Source organism: Hoplias malabaricus, chromosome 11 (assembly GCF_029633855.1).
Source record: "Hoplias malabaricus isolate fHopMal1 chromosome 11, fHopMal1.hap1, whole genome shotgun sequence".
Classification (NCBI taxonomy): domain Eukaryota; kingdom Metazoa; phylum Chordata; class Actinopteri; order Characiformes; family Erythrinidae; genus Hoplias; species Hoplias malabaricus.
In genome coordinates this window covers 12,582,620-12,597,851 of record NC_089810.1, presented here as the reverse complement: position 1 = coordinate 12,597,851, position 15,232 = coordinate 12,582,620, and the positions used below count along the sequence as shown (strand labels likewise).

Here is a 15,232-nt window from a genome sequence, read left to right as displayed (position 1 = left end):
TGATTGAGAGAACGACAAGACTGTGCAAAGCTGTCATCAAAGCAAAAGGTGGCTACTTTGAAGAATCTAAAGTATAAAACATATTCTGGTTTGTTTAACACTTTTTTTGCTTACTACATAATTCCATACCGGTTCCTTCATAGTCTTAATGTCTTCTGTATTCATTTACAATGTAGAGAATAATAAAAAGCAAAGAAAAACCATTGACTGAGAAGATATCCAAATTTTTGACGAGTACAATACATTCACAATATGTGGAAAATGACCCAAAACAAAGGAAATACTCCCTGAGTTTTTTTTACAGGACTGAAAACCATTTTTATTTCTTATGAAATTTAATGCGACTAGATTTTCTTCAGTGTCCCTTTGGATTTCACATCATTCTCAAATTCAGGAAAACAATCTGGCAACCCATGTTCCCACACTCATGACATGATATCGGTTATGTAGAGTAGGTTATTTGTTATGACCCGGGTTGGCACAAGTAAGAAAATACTTTCCAGGATTTCATTTCAACGGCCTGACTTTTCTAAACCTCTCAGACCTCTTCAGCTGAAACTTTTGTTTTTCTGTTCTGACCTGTATTTGCCACCTCTGATTATTATATGAAAATACTTACATGTGTAATATATAATCCTTATATGCATGACCCCATGTGCAGAAGGGAAAAACCCAGCAAAGAGGCCAATAATCAGTTATAGTAACAGAAGGATGCGTTGTGACCAACAGCAGAGTGATATAGCATGCTAAAATAGACGCAATTGCTCTCTACGTGCATCCAGTCATTCCTTTCTGTGACTCGTTTATGAAAGACTTTGGCTTTCTGAGAATATCTCCACAAATAAAGAATCAAAACAAATTACAACTGCACAGTCACATTGAACAAAATAAACGAGAGGGGAGAGATAAAAAGAGAGAGGGTTAGGGAGAGGGAGAGAGAGAGAGATGCAGAAAGGTCTCTTTGAGAAAGCTTTAATTGGCTTTTGAGCCTGTACAGCTTCACTTAACGATCCTGTTAATAAGCCCAAGCACCGAGGAGTTCAGAAAAAGAATAGAAGCAGCAAGAACAGAAAAAAAAGAAAATAACAAAAGAGAAATACTTCAACATGAAGTGAAAAATTCAACTAAAACTGGTCCGAACAAGAGAGAAATGATGGTTGTGATGTAGATATGCCCTACAAACACACACAAACTATATATACATATATATCTCAATAGATTTGTTGAATGCGCATTTGATAAAAGTCAAAACACAACTTATTTGAAAGTATTAAATGAAACATAGTACTTTTCAAAATAATACACTTTTCCAAAAAAGTGGCTTCACAAAAATGATATATTTTTCAAATATAACAAAAAGTGCTAAATATACTTACAAAAATGTACAAATATGCCTCCTTTCCTAAGACACTACTTCAAAACCAATTGGTCTTGTTTACAAAAAAATATGCTGATAATGATCTTTAAAATAATCATATTTAATTAAAATCACCGTTAACACATCATCATCCAAGTCCTTTTAAATATACAAAAAAAAGTGGTTTATCTTCTACAAGGTCAACAAAATCTATTTAAATACTAAAACTGACAACAATTGAGATTATTTTTGATTAATATATAGACACTGAATTAAACATTTTGAATTGAGCTGGACACTGGCTTCACTCCCACACCCTCTTTTCTGCTGTGTCTGTGGTCACTATAGCTTTGTATTAGATGTTGTCAAACTAAAACTGGGCAGTGCTGTGTCCTCGGCTGGAGCAGAGTACAGCTGGACATTAGATTTTATGACCAAGCCTGGCCTGCAGCTCCGTCACAGCCTGGGTCAGCTTGGCTAGTTTTATTCGCCCCCTGGCTCTGAGCCAAAACTGATGATCCATTTTAACACCAGTGAGCGTTTGTGGTGTGCATGAAGCCGCTGAGGCCTTCATCAGACAAAAGCTGTGTGTGTGCATATGAGTGTTTGTGTGTGTGTGTGTGTGAGAGAGAGAGAGAGAGAGAGAGAGTGGGTACACACCACATTTACTGCCATCCTAGTCACACTGCTGTATTGCCACGGCAACAGAAGAAAGACTGGTGTGTCAGAATCCAGTCAGCGAACAGCAGACAGACGCTGGAGACGAGGAGCTTCTTTTCCCCAATAAAAGCACAATTACGATGCACAATCACAACACGGCTTGTGTCACAGACACACAGACTGAAAGACTTTGACTTTGCAGGTTCCTAAGACTTTTTAAACCCTTTATTTGTGAGTTGGAAGCTGTCAGTATGTAAAGGTCCCAGCCTATGTGTCTAAAAGCTCCTGTAACAGAGGACATTTGTTCCTACATGCTATTGATTATGATGAAATTATTAATAACTTTACCACTTGTTGTATCCAGGGAAAAACTAATTGAATTATTACCAAAAAAGCAAAAGGTAGGTACAAACCTATTAGTAAAGAAGGCTTTGCTAATATCACAAAAAATAAAATTAATTTAATTTAAATAATTATTTATTTATTTTGTGACATTTCAAAGTTGTAAGGGTTTGGATTAAAATTCAGGGTTGTTTCTGGCAACAGCCAAGTCCATCTTAGTGCTCTGGAATGCAGCGAGTTTTGTTGTAACGGACTGTAAGCTTCAACCAAATGTGTTCTGAAATGCTGGGAGTTTTGATGTAGCAGCAGCACAACTCCCACTATCTCACGCCTGTGTGAGGAGGAGGCGAGTCCTAATGGAGCATCATTAAAGAGAATAGTGAGATCAGACAGCACAGGGACTGAGCAGCCACAGCACGTGTCCAATCAACTCCAACAACACAGGACCACAGTGGACATTATTTGTTTCGTGTAGATTATGGGTTCGGTTAAGGGCCCGATAGCACGGGAGAGTGGGAGATTGACGGAGTGGGTTCGCGTGTGTGTGTACGCTCGGGACAGACGGAGGGAGAGAGAGAGACAGGGCAAGACTGAGACAAAAAGAGCACAAAAGACAGAGGGAAGAGTGGAAAGAGAGCGAGAAAGTGTATGCAGAACAAAAGATAGAGGGCTAGAAGAAAAAGAAAGTGAGGGAACGTACCCCAGGCAGAGTCTTCTGTTCATGAAGAGCACTCTGAGCCTTCAGTGCAGACTCCCTGGCACAGTAAGTTAGAAAGGCACATCCTGCAAAACACAGAAAGAGGCATACACACACACACACACACACACAGAGAGAAGGAGAGTAAGTCAGTCGAGGACACTCAGGTTTTAGAAATTCAGATGAACCGTTTCATCTCCACAGGCCTTACAGTAATCAAAAGAGGAAAAAGAAATCATCTCAGATCTCTGTTTACTCCTTTCTCCACTTTCATGTTTCTTTCTCACAGTAAAATATAAATGGTTATATCAATTTAAAATGAAATGCCAGGTTGTTTTTGTGGAATATAAAGCAGGTCTCCCCTTAACGTGCTCCGAGACATGTTCACTGCTCTCCCACAAATACTCAGCCAACAAAGCACACTATAACACCATCTGGACACTATCCTTCAGAGCTGGGAATCCCAATTCAGAAGTTCAGAGCACTGTTTCTTAGCTATTCTTAATGAACCTACACGTCTATAATGATTCTATAATAGCAGTCTTTAGTAACTTGTTCCCAAATTACTGCAAAACTACATATATTTAAAAGGGTACACACAAAATTAAATATATATCATTTCTGGATTTCTGCATTGCAACTTCAATCCAAATATCAAGCCACTCATACATCAAGACTCATCAAGACTCATCAATATCTGAACCCCTAAATAAAATGCTTGGTTATGAGTTTACATGAGTTGGTTATGCACCGAAAAAGTTACTAAACGCATTAAGTAATAACCAGAAATAAATGACCAATTATAATGGCCACAACAAAACTTAACAAGGTATCATCAGAATGACAGCCTACCCTTCTCTTCGTCTTTTATCTTCTGAATTATTCTGACTTGAGTAGCAACACCCAGCAGTGATTGTCCCAAAACCTGGACACTGTATCAATCCACTTTAACGTGCAGATTCACAAAAAACAAGCTATAAACCACAGGTTGCCCACTACTGAATCAACTGAATAAACTGTGAGCGACATGAAGAAACCAAAATCAGTGAAGAAGCCATCAACAGTGCTTTGTTTTTATCTTAAACTGCACTAAATATTCTGTCTACGGATTTAAAGTTGGAATAAATGTGAATGGCATTCTTATAAAATACTGCACTTTAATTACTGCAACCCAATAAACACGTTCCTGAACAGAACAGAATTCATTTCCAATCAAATGATGCATAATTAGAAATACCACAAAAAGCCTGAAAGCAAAACGTTCCACAGGCAGCGTCACTGTCTCACAGTTCCAGGGTTTTGGAGTTGTGTTCAAACCCCTCCTCAAGTCTGTGAGGAGTTTTCCTCCTCACATTCAATCAAGCTATTCAAAAGTGTGTGCGACACTGAATAAATGAATGAATGAATGAACGAACGAACAAATAAAAACAATGCATGCAAGAAATACAAAGTGTTAATCATCAGGAGATAAACCAAATAACCTGCACAAACATGACCATCAACATCATTCTACTTCGAGTAGTTTATGTTGTTAACACACACTGTTGATAATATGAAGGAGGGTGTTCAATCAAGCTTCAGAAAACCCTTTGTCAATTAAGGGTTGGAGTTCACAGCAGGTAAATATAAGTAAGTCTGAGTGTGTGAAGTGTGTGAGGCTGTTTAAATACCTTCTGCAGTGTGTTTGGAATGAGTGAAGCAATCACTGTGAAAGGACCATAAAATTTTCAATTATAGCGTTGTTCATTAATGTGAGTTACACACCAAGAATAGCTAGAATGATTTCTGTGTGTTTATGACGAATAAAGCATTGTAAAAGCTTGCATCTCCATAAAGACTATTTCTCAATGATTTAAAAAATTCTTAAATTGTACTGGAAATGAATACACAAACCTTAATTGTAAAGAACCCACATTCACAAACTTGATTTATGATGTATTGATTTAAATTTAAATGGTTTTGCATCCTAACAGCCACAAGATTAAAACCACTGACAGTCAAGGAGTGAGATGTATCAGGAAGCGAGTGAATAGTCAGCTCCTGACATACGCAAGTGTGTAAGGATCTGGAAAATCTGACAAGGACAAAACAGTGATGGCTAGATGACTGGTTCGGAGCATCTCCAACAGCTCTTGTGGGGTGTACAGTAATTTGTCTTTGCCAAAAGCGGCCCAAGAAAGGACAGTGACAGGTCATGGGCACCAAAGGCTCACTGATGAAGGCTAGGGGTGGCACATATGGTTCAATCCCACAGAACAGCTACTGAAGCATAAACTGAAAAAAAGTGTATGCTGGCTGTGACAGAACACACAGTACTTTGGAATTTGTGCCACAGTAGCTCAGACGGATCATGGTCATTTTCCAGTTGTCCAGTGGAACTGAGCCTGACACATAAAGACCCACTAAGCTGGACACGTACTGTACTCGGTTCTATTATAACATTCATATTGCTTCCAAGAATTCAACACTTATCCTTGAAAAACCTTCATTACTGGTTACAAATGACCATTAAAAAAGCAGGATGTCAAACTTACAAAAAGGGCATCAGCTACAGGGCTTTATTCCCTTTCTCTCGGTCTTTATTTACTGTGTAAAAGCCTCCACCAGCAAAGTGTTTCTTAACGGACAAAGTGTGATTATATTTATACGTGAACATACGGCAAGGACTTTTTAGCTACCACATGCCGGCTGTCAGTTTGACCAGAGATCAAGTGTTACTATATTTCTCAATAAGAAAAAAAAAAAAAAAAAAGTCACAGTTCAACATCCTAGTGGCATTCTACACTGCTGTTATTAGTTTGTCGTATGACTATATGCCACAGAGTACAGTCTGATGGATGATGCACCTATAAATATTGATAATATTGGTAAATCCCGGATTCTGGAACTGAACCTTCTGAAGAATCTATCAGATAAGACGTCATGGACATGTTAAGTCAAGCTAATGATGAGAGAGGACAACGTAGGGCAATCTTAAATCACTCAATTAAGCGAATTTACCCTACAGTCATTCTTATCTGATCTCCCTTATTCTTTGCTGGTCTTCACAATCATTCAGAATTCAGGTTCAGAAATTGAGACACGTTAGTAAAATAAAATCATTTAAAATCTCTGGTATTAGAAACAATGTGATCTTATCTTGAGGCTGGGAACTTATAGATAACTAAGTATAAATACTGTACTTAATCATTCAACAAAATTCCAAAATCGCTTCAAATGTTAAACAGCATCTTAAAATGCATTTTAAAAATGAATTTCGAATGGTAATATATTATCAGTCCTTCAGAGTAATCAGGTGAATTTTATTTCAGAATATCACAGCTATACAACACCAACACAAGCCTCGTATGACCACTGAAGCAAAAACATACGTAAGTCCTACACAAACTTGAGGCAACAAGTGCCAGTTATCATAACGCTTAGAGGTTAAATCACTTTAAAATGGCCCAAAGTAACCTTTAAAACCCAGGCTTGTTGGAGTATGTACTTAAAACGTTTTGCTATAAAGCCGTATGTATTTACTTAAGTTGGTGACATGCATCTTTACGAATGCTGGCCTTCAGTTCCCAAGAAATCATCCTCAATTGTTTCTAACTTCACTACAAACTCAGCCTGAGTTCGCTATGCCGATTAAACTAGTCTAAGACTCAGTAATGGATGCATGACTGTAAATAAATGTTCATAATTTGTTGTGCTACACAGAAAATCACTTACATTACTCTGAATATAAGAGCTTCATTTGTCAGTCAAATAAATTCAGCCACATTATGCAACAGCATCGCCTGTGCCAAGAAGTGTCACTCTTCATCAGAACAAGGGAGAGAAAAAGAAAAAAATCAGAAAAAGACAAATGTAAGTAATGTACTGGATGAAATAACAATTCACAGAGCGTTTTCTCTATGCAGCGCACTGTCTAACCTGGCTCATTAAAGCGGCAGAATCATCACTCCAGAGTTACAGTCTTTCCTTTGACATTTCAGTACTTTTGTGTGTGATAGAGTCAATTTGTAAAGCTATTTAAAACCAATTACATCATTTATATGGGGCTACTGGGGCACGAGTAATGAATGATAAAATTAAACATTGCAAAGTACTGGCTAACTCCCACTGTGCCGGACCTTTGTGTGCGCTGGAAGTGGCCGCTAAAATTTGACAGATAACTATAGTCAGCTGAAATATTTGCCCCCCCACCACCAATGGGGTGCTTCTCTGACTGGCAGACAAAGAGCTGGACCAAGAGGTAGGTGAATGTTCTCAAACATGCACACAATCACATGCAAATAGACACACACACACACACACACACACAGAGGTGGTGATAGATTCTGAGGGCTTTTCACCTGGAGTGGGTCTCTACAGACCAGTCTGCCATAAATTTACCCCCAATATAATACTATTTAAAGATGCTTTCTTTTGGTACGAAATTCAATAAAAAGAAGTATCTGTGATGCTTAATAATTCTGTTAAAATTATTTTAACAGACAATGATACAATGAAAAGGGTTCCAAAGTTTTCACTAAATAACTTGATTGTGTTTATTGAATATAAACTAACTTTGCTTTTGATGCCTCCAGCACACTCCAACAAAGCTGGGACAGGGGCAAAATAAAAGTAAAACGTTCATTGGAAACTCATGTTTCAATTCATTATTATTAGCATTGCATTATAAGCAGGTGAATTTAAATGCTATAAGAGAAGCACCGTACTTTACATTGCAAAACGAGTCAGGAAATCTTGAGAAATTCCCTTATCTGTGTTGGGTAAGACTGGACACCAATGTTGAATGTGCGTGAACTTCAAGCTCTCACACAACACTGCGTGAGAAACTGCCATGCTACAATGATAAACATAGCCACGTAGACTTGGGAATATTTCAAAAAACTAAAACTGTTGTCATTTAACAGATTCTGCCACCGCATCATGAAATGTAAACTGAAATTAATACGCAAGGAGCAAGGCCTCATTTTGTATGCGCTACATACTGCAAAAACAAGACTGTGTAGACACAAAATGTGTGTGATTAACTGACCTGCCTGCAGTCCTGATGTGTCTCCTATGGTGCATCAAAAAGCATAGATTCGGGCAATTATGACCATAGAGTGATGAGCAACTGAAGTCTTATTTAAAAACTTTTAATCAAAAAATACTTTTTCCAAAATGTTGAGGATGTTTCTTCATCATTAATTAGCTCTCCACTAGATCTGCGCTCTAGACAACAAGTCTGATGTGTTTACAAAGCTCTAGTGTCAGTAAACAGGTTTAAAAAAACAGACTCAGTCCAATATTCTAGGCTTTATCTCTCTCTCCTCATGGAACAGAAAAAAAATCTGGAGGTGTTTAAATGGCTGAGAGGTCTCCAAACATTGAGAAATCTTAAAAAAGATGAGTCTGTTGCTTTATTGCTGCTCCATGGGTGGGTAATACTGACTTATTTTTGCTGTTTCAGATTACGTAAGCTGGAACTAGAAATTCTTCAAAATTCAGAATAGTGCTTACATGAAAGTAAACATAAACTGAAAGTGTTAAAAAACTAAACAACTCAAGGCAAATGAGTTTCTGTGGTAAATCAAACAGTGAATAAAAAATTTACAGTTAAAGTTACATTTCATCCACATACAAACAACAATATATTTTTTTCCAAATATACCATTCCACCTTAAAAGATGAAGAGCTTCTGAACGTAAACAAACCAGGGAGAACAGCAGTGTCTTAGAATGATGTTGCCTTTAATGGGCAAAAATTCCACTTGTATTTTAATAATAGTCAGTTCCCAGTAAATTAAATAGTTTAATTAAAAGTAAATGTGATTTAACACAGTGGAAAAATTTGCATTTTGGCATGTGGCAGACATTAAATTAAATAAACAAATGTGTTTATATTTACAAAATACTATCAAGTTGTTAAGTGTAAACATTGGAAATACTTTCTGTGCTTTTGTAAGTTAAATCAAGCTTCAAGAGAATCAACAAATCAGAGATGTTTGTTTTTGTAACATTTTAACATCAATATGTATCTTAAAAAAAAAAAAGCATTAAACAATCGCAGGCAATGTGGGATTTCCAAACACTATGTGTCCAAACTGTAAAATACTTCAGTACATTATTTGTGATTCTTCTTTTCAGGGAGATAAGTGGCCTTGTGATTATTAGCCTGCATCACAACTTGTAGGACCAATACATTTATAGGTTAATATATAAAAAATATAATAATACAAAAGCCTGCCACAAGCCATTCCAGCTCATCAAACAGTCTCAAGGTCTACAAGTCCTCACTTATTTTCTTTTACAGTGGACAACTGTAAAAGTCAAACTCTTTTGCGATGTCATTCTCCTTGAAATAAATGGCTCCTGTGTGCTGACATTCATAGACGATCGAGGACAGGCCCAAACAAAGCCAGAGTGTTATTTTAATCGATCACTGAGTCACGGACGGGGTGAGATATGGATCACCATGGACTAGACTACAGCTGACAGACAACTGGAGGTTTACAACAGGCGGCATGGTGTAGGGAGCCTGCAGGTCACAGCGAGTTGTTTTAGGCAAACAAGATCCTGGTTATGTTAATCTGGTTCTGCATTATGATTACAGCTTGAATAGGGAAACGGGCCCATGTTTTACTGCCTTTAAAACAACACTTTCAGCACTGCAGAAACTACATACTTTTGAAGGCAGGCAGGAAAACATCCCCTTGATTTCAGGACAGTGTTGTGAAAAGTGAATTACACTTCAAAACTGTGGGGGGAGACCAAGAGCAAAAGTAGTGAAACTTACCTAGTGTTGCTTTAATGTAAAATGTATCACATCTATAAAACTGCAATTTTAGCCATAAATAGTTATCACAGAAAAAGTCCAGGTTTATGGCTTAATATCAGTGGGCAAAATATTTTTTTAATAAATACTAGTGTTAGACAACAAAAAAAATGCATTCTCAAAAGGTTTACAGAAAACCACTTTCTTAATTCAATAAAAGTCAATAAGATGATTAAAAATATGATAATAAAAAGCTATGATCTTACAGTAACTCACCATACCACAATCATTGTAGAGGCATACGCTTGTTTAAATAATTCACTTGCTACATTTGTATTAAATCATCAGATATAAAAAAACAAAAAAAAAACAACAACCTAGATTTATGTGGTTTCACCTGAAGCTAACACTGGAGCTCGTCGGAGCAGTGGTAGTGGATGTGAATACTGAGAAGACTGTGTCTTGTTTCACAAAAGAGTGAATTCCACCAGGATTTCTCAGGACAGCCAGATAAATTCAAATCCGAAGTAAAGCCTGTCCAATAAGAATGAGCGTAGGAACATTACATTTTCAAATTCTGGCCTAAATTATCTGGCTAAATGTGATATCCTACTTTGGGGAATATCCAGCTTTGCTGTTTTTCGGCTAATTTTAATGAAAGAGTAAAAATAATGGCATGCATACAGAATAAATATCCCAATTTGTGATTTTAATCTCAAATGAGAGCTGTTTACAGTTTAATCTACAGATTTATTCTTGTTAACATGTCCATTTGGTGTTTTTATACACTAGAATATGTACGTAAAATAAGCAGTCAAGCTAAGTCTGAGTGTTTTGACCTGTCAGGATAAACATTCAAACAGCCAGGGTTTCTGATGTCATAAACCCAAGCCAATGACCTGACATTGTAGACCACTGTTCACGACCGGGTGCTACCTGTTAAGAATTTAATAGTTAACTGTTAAAAAGTTAGCTAACCCTTCAATCTAAATAGCAAACTAGACTGAGTGCTTATAAAAAGCTTGCCTGTAACTCTTTAACCCCGTCTCTATATATCAAAATTCGGGTGACCAGACGTCCTCTTTTACCCGGACATATCCTCTTTTTTAGACTTAAAAAATGTCAGGGCGGAATTTCACAAACGTCCGGGACTTTGTTTTTCTAGAACTTACATAGAACTTCGAGAAGTTCCGTTCACAAACTAGACCCGCCCTCCCCTTCTCCGATTGGTTCACTTGAGTGAGAGTGAGTAGGGGGCGTGGTGAAGTAGCCTAGAATCTTCTGATTGGACGGTCTGACTGTAGAGCTACCGTTATTGGTCGAACCTTTTCTGTAAACAATTAATTGGTCAGTCTGCACGTCAGTAGTCCTTGTTTACATCAGGCACCTACTCTCATCTCGAGCAGCAATGCCGAAACGTAAATGTAGGTTCTCGGATGAATTAAAAAAAGATATTCCCATGTGTAGCAAATAAAGGTGTAAAGGACCTAAAAGCTGCCCCCCCCCCCCCGCCAAGACGTGTCCTATTTTTCACCATCTCAGACCCGGTCACCCTAATTAAAATTGTGTTTTTATTTACCTTGGAGTCCTCGGACACCGAGCTGAGTGGATATTAATGCGGATTCACGCGGTCTTTCACACGTTCACATTTTAAATATTTCCATCTGAGGAGTGGAAGTAGAATCTGCGACTGGATGCTGAATATAAACTTCGCAAAACCAGTGCAAGTCAGCTCCATACAGTGATTAAAGTTAAAGCGCTGTGTGGAAGAGCAACCGTTTTAACGAGTCAAACACAAACTCCACACTGAGACCGAGAGGGGACCGACTGAGATTAACCACAACAAACTTCAGTAGAGTTCACATTTACACACACATTAGTCTCCCTGTGTGGAGTCATTAATAACACACACACACACACACACGGCCGAGAAAAGCCAACATCACACAAAAGAAACCATTCAAAACGTATCACGCAATCAAAAAGGATCTAGATTAATCCTAAACCAGGAAAATTCATCAAAATGAAACGCAACTGCTTTCAAAATAAGAGTCATTACTATTTTGTTAAATTTTTAAAAACTAAAATACGTATTTATTTATTTATTTATTTATTTATTTATACTGCTACTGCTGTAATTGCTAATGCTGCTACTGTTACTTGTACTACTGCTACTGTTACTGCTACTTGTACTGGTACTGCTACTCATTACTACTACTAAATTACTGCTGATAAGCCTACTGCTACCACCTCTGCTACTGCTGCTAGTGTAGTTTAGTTCAGCTTTGGCAGAAACAGCATTTAATAGTTAAATGTGTCTCTGGGCATGACACCTAACCTTACTTTACACTGTTTTAACCACAAAAAAAAAAAAAAAAAAAAAAGAAAGAAATTAAAAAATTTAAAATATATATGAAAATCTTGATATATCACATTTACAAGAGTTTAAGCTTTTTACTTAATGTATAATTATAAAAGTATAAATATATATCAAATATTGTCCCAAACTTCGTTTGTGCTAACTGTTACGTAGTATGAAAGAATGACAATTATCATTTATTACAACAACAACAAAAAAAGCTAAATATTAAATAGTCTGGAAATGGCAAATAAGAATAATCTATTCATCACTACATTTGTTGTGAGTTCCATCATAGCACTGCAAAAGCATGTGCATTAATTTGTAATTATTTGAGGAATAATATTGTGTGGGTTTTGTTTTAGACGAGTTAAAGATGGTGATTTCAATATTAGCTGAATGTAGCATTTTTTTCTGCTATGAAACAGTTACCAAACAATGGCAAATAAGTGGGATAATGTCTGGATACTGAATAACAATTATGCCTTGCCCAAATTTGTTTCAAACTTAGTTGTACACCTAACATTTAAAATGAATACGTGAAATTAGACTGTCAGCTTCATTATATAACTGGGTTAAGTTATAGGCTATAAAACATAGAAAATACTAGATGTATGCTAAATAAAATTAAATGATAAATGATGCTGGCAGCTAATGACAGCACTGTTTTTGCTGCTTGAATCTTTATCTCTTTATGTTATTACTCCAGACAACCCTTTACATCACCTGTTACTACTTCCTTCAGCTAGAATTACATTACTGTAAATGACCAATTTTGTCAATGTTTGAATTTTAACACTGGGGCACCACGGTGGTACAACAGGTAGTGTCACTGTCACGCAGCTCCAGGGTCCTGGGATTGTGGGTTCAAGACCTGCCTCAGGCGACAGACCTGTGTGGAGTTTGGTGTGTTCTCTCTGTGTCTGTGTGGGTTTCCTCTGGGTGCTTCTCTTTCGATTGGCTATTGGAAGCTGTCCATAGGTGTAAGTGTATGAGTGACTGGGTGAGGGAGCGATGCCTTATACAGGGTGTGTTGTGACCAGTGATCCCAGGTAGGATCTAGACTCACCACATCCCTAATCAAGATATAGCGGTTACAGAAAATGAAGGGATATATTCACTTTTACTGTGGAGGGCGGCGTTTCCCTGTGGACTATAGGGAACAGCGAAAAGAGAAAAGAGGCATAATCACTTCTTATCTGAGCGCACTTTTGGAACATCACCATAGAGGGTTTTTTTTTTTTAAAGTACGTTTTAAGTGGTCTATTAGAAAAAAAATATATCATTTAATTCAAAATGAAGTTTAAATACAGATTATCATTATGCACGTGTCTCGGGGCATATGAACCCCTGGCTAAGCACTTTTCTAAAGAACAATACCAAATAATGACATGATAGAATTAAATATTTAAATGGTCTGGATCATAATACGCAGTCCCACAGCAGTGCAATGGATGCCTCATGGCGAACATGAAATTGACTTTCTGGTGGGCTTAATTAGTGTTTTTTTTTTATTTTTAGAATGCTTCATTACTCATTCCGTGGTGTTGTCAGTGTGTAAATGGAAAGCTAGTGTGCAGAACCGGTCGCTAATATTTGCTTCAAATTGGCAGTGAAAAGTAGCATGTGTTCCTAATTTCTAAAAGTCTACAATGCAAAGGACAAACGTTGGTTATAGGGGTTGGTACGATCGTATGATCCTGGGGGGTACGTTTAGGGGTCATGTTTGAGGTTGTTTTCATTGAGGTATGTATTTTAGGTTTTTGGAGAGAAACAATGTGTAATCAAGGCAAGCTACAATTGCGTCACTTATCCATAACGTGTCTTTAGTATATAATACTTCATTTGAATCGAAGGCAAACGTGGTCTTAACTCAAATGCAAGTTAATGCATGAGATTTTCTTTCAAGTTGGAAGCATTTCTATTTGTGTAGTCGGAAAAATGTTTGTTCACACAACAGAAAAATGAACAAAAGTGGAGATGGAACAGTTTTTACAGCCGTAATTGAAATGACAAACATAAACTAGATTTAATTTAATGTCCATTAAGTTTTGCCTGCCGCTGCTAGATGGAGGGAGATGTTAAAGAGGGAAGATAAAGTGGCTGAATTTGCTAAATGCATATCCTCAAAAGGTTTCATTCATGCAGGTATTCATGCAGAGATTAGTAAAAAGCCTGTTAGCACATAAAGTACCACACTTCTGTAAAGTTACCATTCTTTAGAGTACATGTAGAGATCAGAGCAAAGAAATACACACGCACGCGCGCACACACACACACACACACAGCCCCGAACGGAATCCAGCCCCGTTTCCCTTTAAAATGCGTGAGTAAACTGAATGGAAGGCTGAGAGCATTTTGGGACAGTAGTAGCGATTCACGTGGATGTGGGAAGGCGCGAGCATGGACACATGCACTCACACACAGGGGCGCGCGCGCGCGCACGCACACACACACACACACATACACAGATCTCAGTAGTGCCGTCCTGTGCAATGTTATATCACCTGTGTCACACATCATTCTCCTGACTGTGTGTGGAAGCTGTGGACAGTGACTCTGTGTGTTGTTTATGGGTGAAACCGTTAGAAAGGCATCGCTCCCACCGACCTTTATGCATTCCTGTGAATCTGTCTTTGAGCACGGTGAGTTCGTATATCTTCCCAAATTCCTCAAAGAGCGGTTTGAGGTCCTTCTCCTCCAGGTTGCGCGGTATTTGTCCGATGAAGAGCTTGATGGCGTCGTGGTCCTTCATGGGGATGGTGCTCTGCCCAATGCTGAGTCCGTTCATTCTGCTGGAGCTGTTCGTGGTGCTGAAGCCATTCTCCTGCTGCACTCCGTTCGCCGTGACTGTAGCCATCTTTCTCTCTCTCTCTCTCTCTCTCTCTCTCTCTCTCCCTCCCTCCCAGTCTCCCCTCCTCTCTCTCTCTCTCCCTCTCTTACATACACACAAGCTGCACGCTCTCTCTTCCTCTTTCACTCTCTCCTCCTCTTCTCTCTCTCTCTTTCACTCTCTCACCCTTTTCCTTTTTCTCTTCTATCTTCTCTTTCTCTGTCCCTTTTATAA

General features: G+C 38.0%; 1 protein-coding gene across 5 annotated transcripts in view; it reads right to left on the bottom strand.

Annotated features, from left to right (window-relative positions):
• celf6 (CUGBP Elav-like family member 6) overlaps positions 1-15,025 on the bottom strand; it is a 167,163-nt gene extending 152,138 nt beyond the window's left edge. For 3 of the 5 annotated variants that reach the window (XM_066685526.1, XM_066685527.1, XM_066685529.1), the window contains exons 1-2: positions 14,776-14,955; positions 3,060-3,142 (exon numbers count right to left, since the gene is read on the bottom strand). In XM_066685526.1, the coding sequence (XP_066541623.1) occupies positions 3,060-3,142; positions 14,776-14,920 (228 nt within the window). In that variant the 5' untranslated portion in view covers positions 14,921-14,955. Of the gene's footprint in view, positions 1-3,059; positions 3,143-14,775 lie in introns of all 5 variants that reach the window. The other 2 variants (XM_066685525.1, XM_066685524.1) reach the window with 1 other exon arrangement.
• Positions 15,026-15,232: the final 207 nt, after the last annotated feature.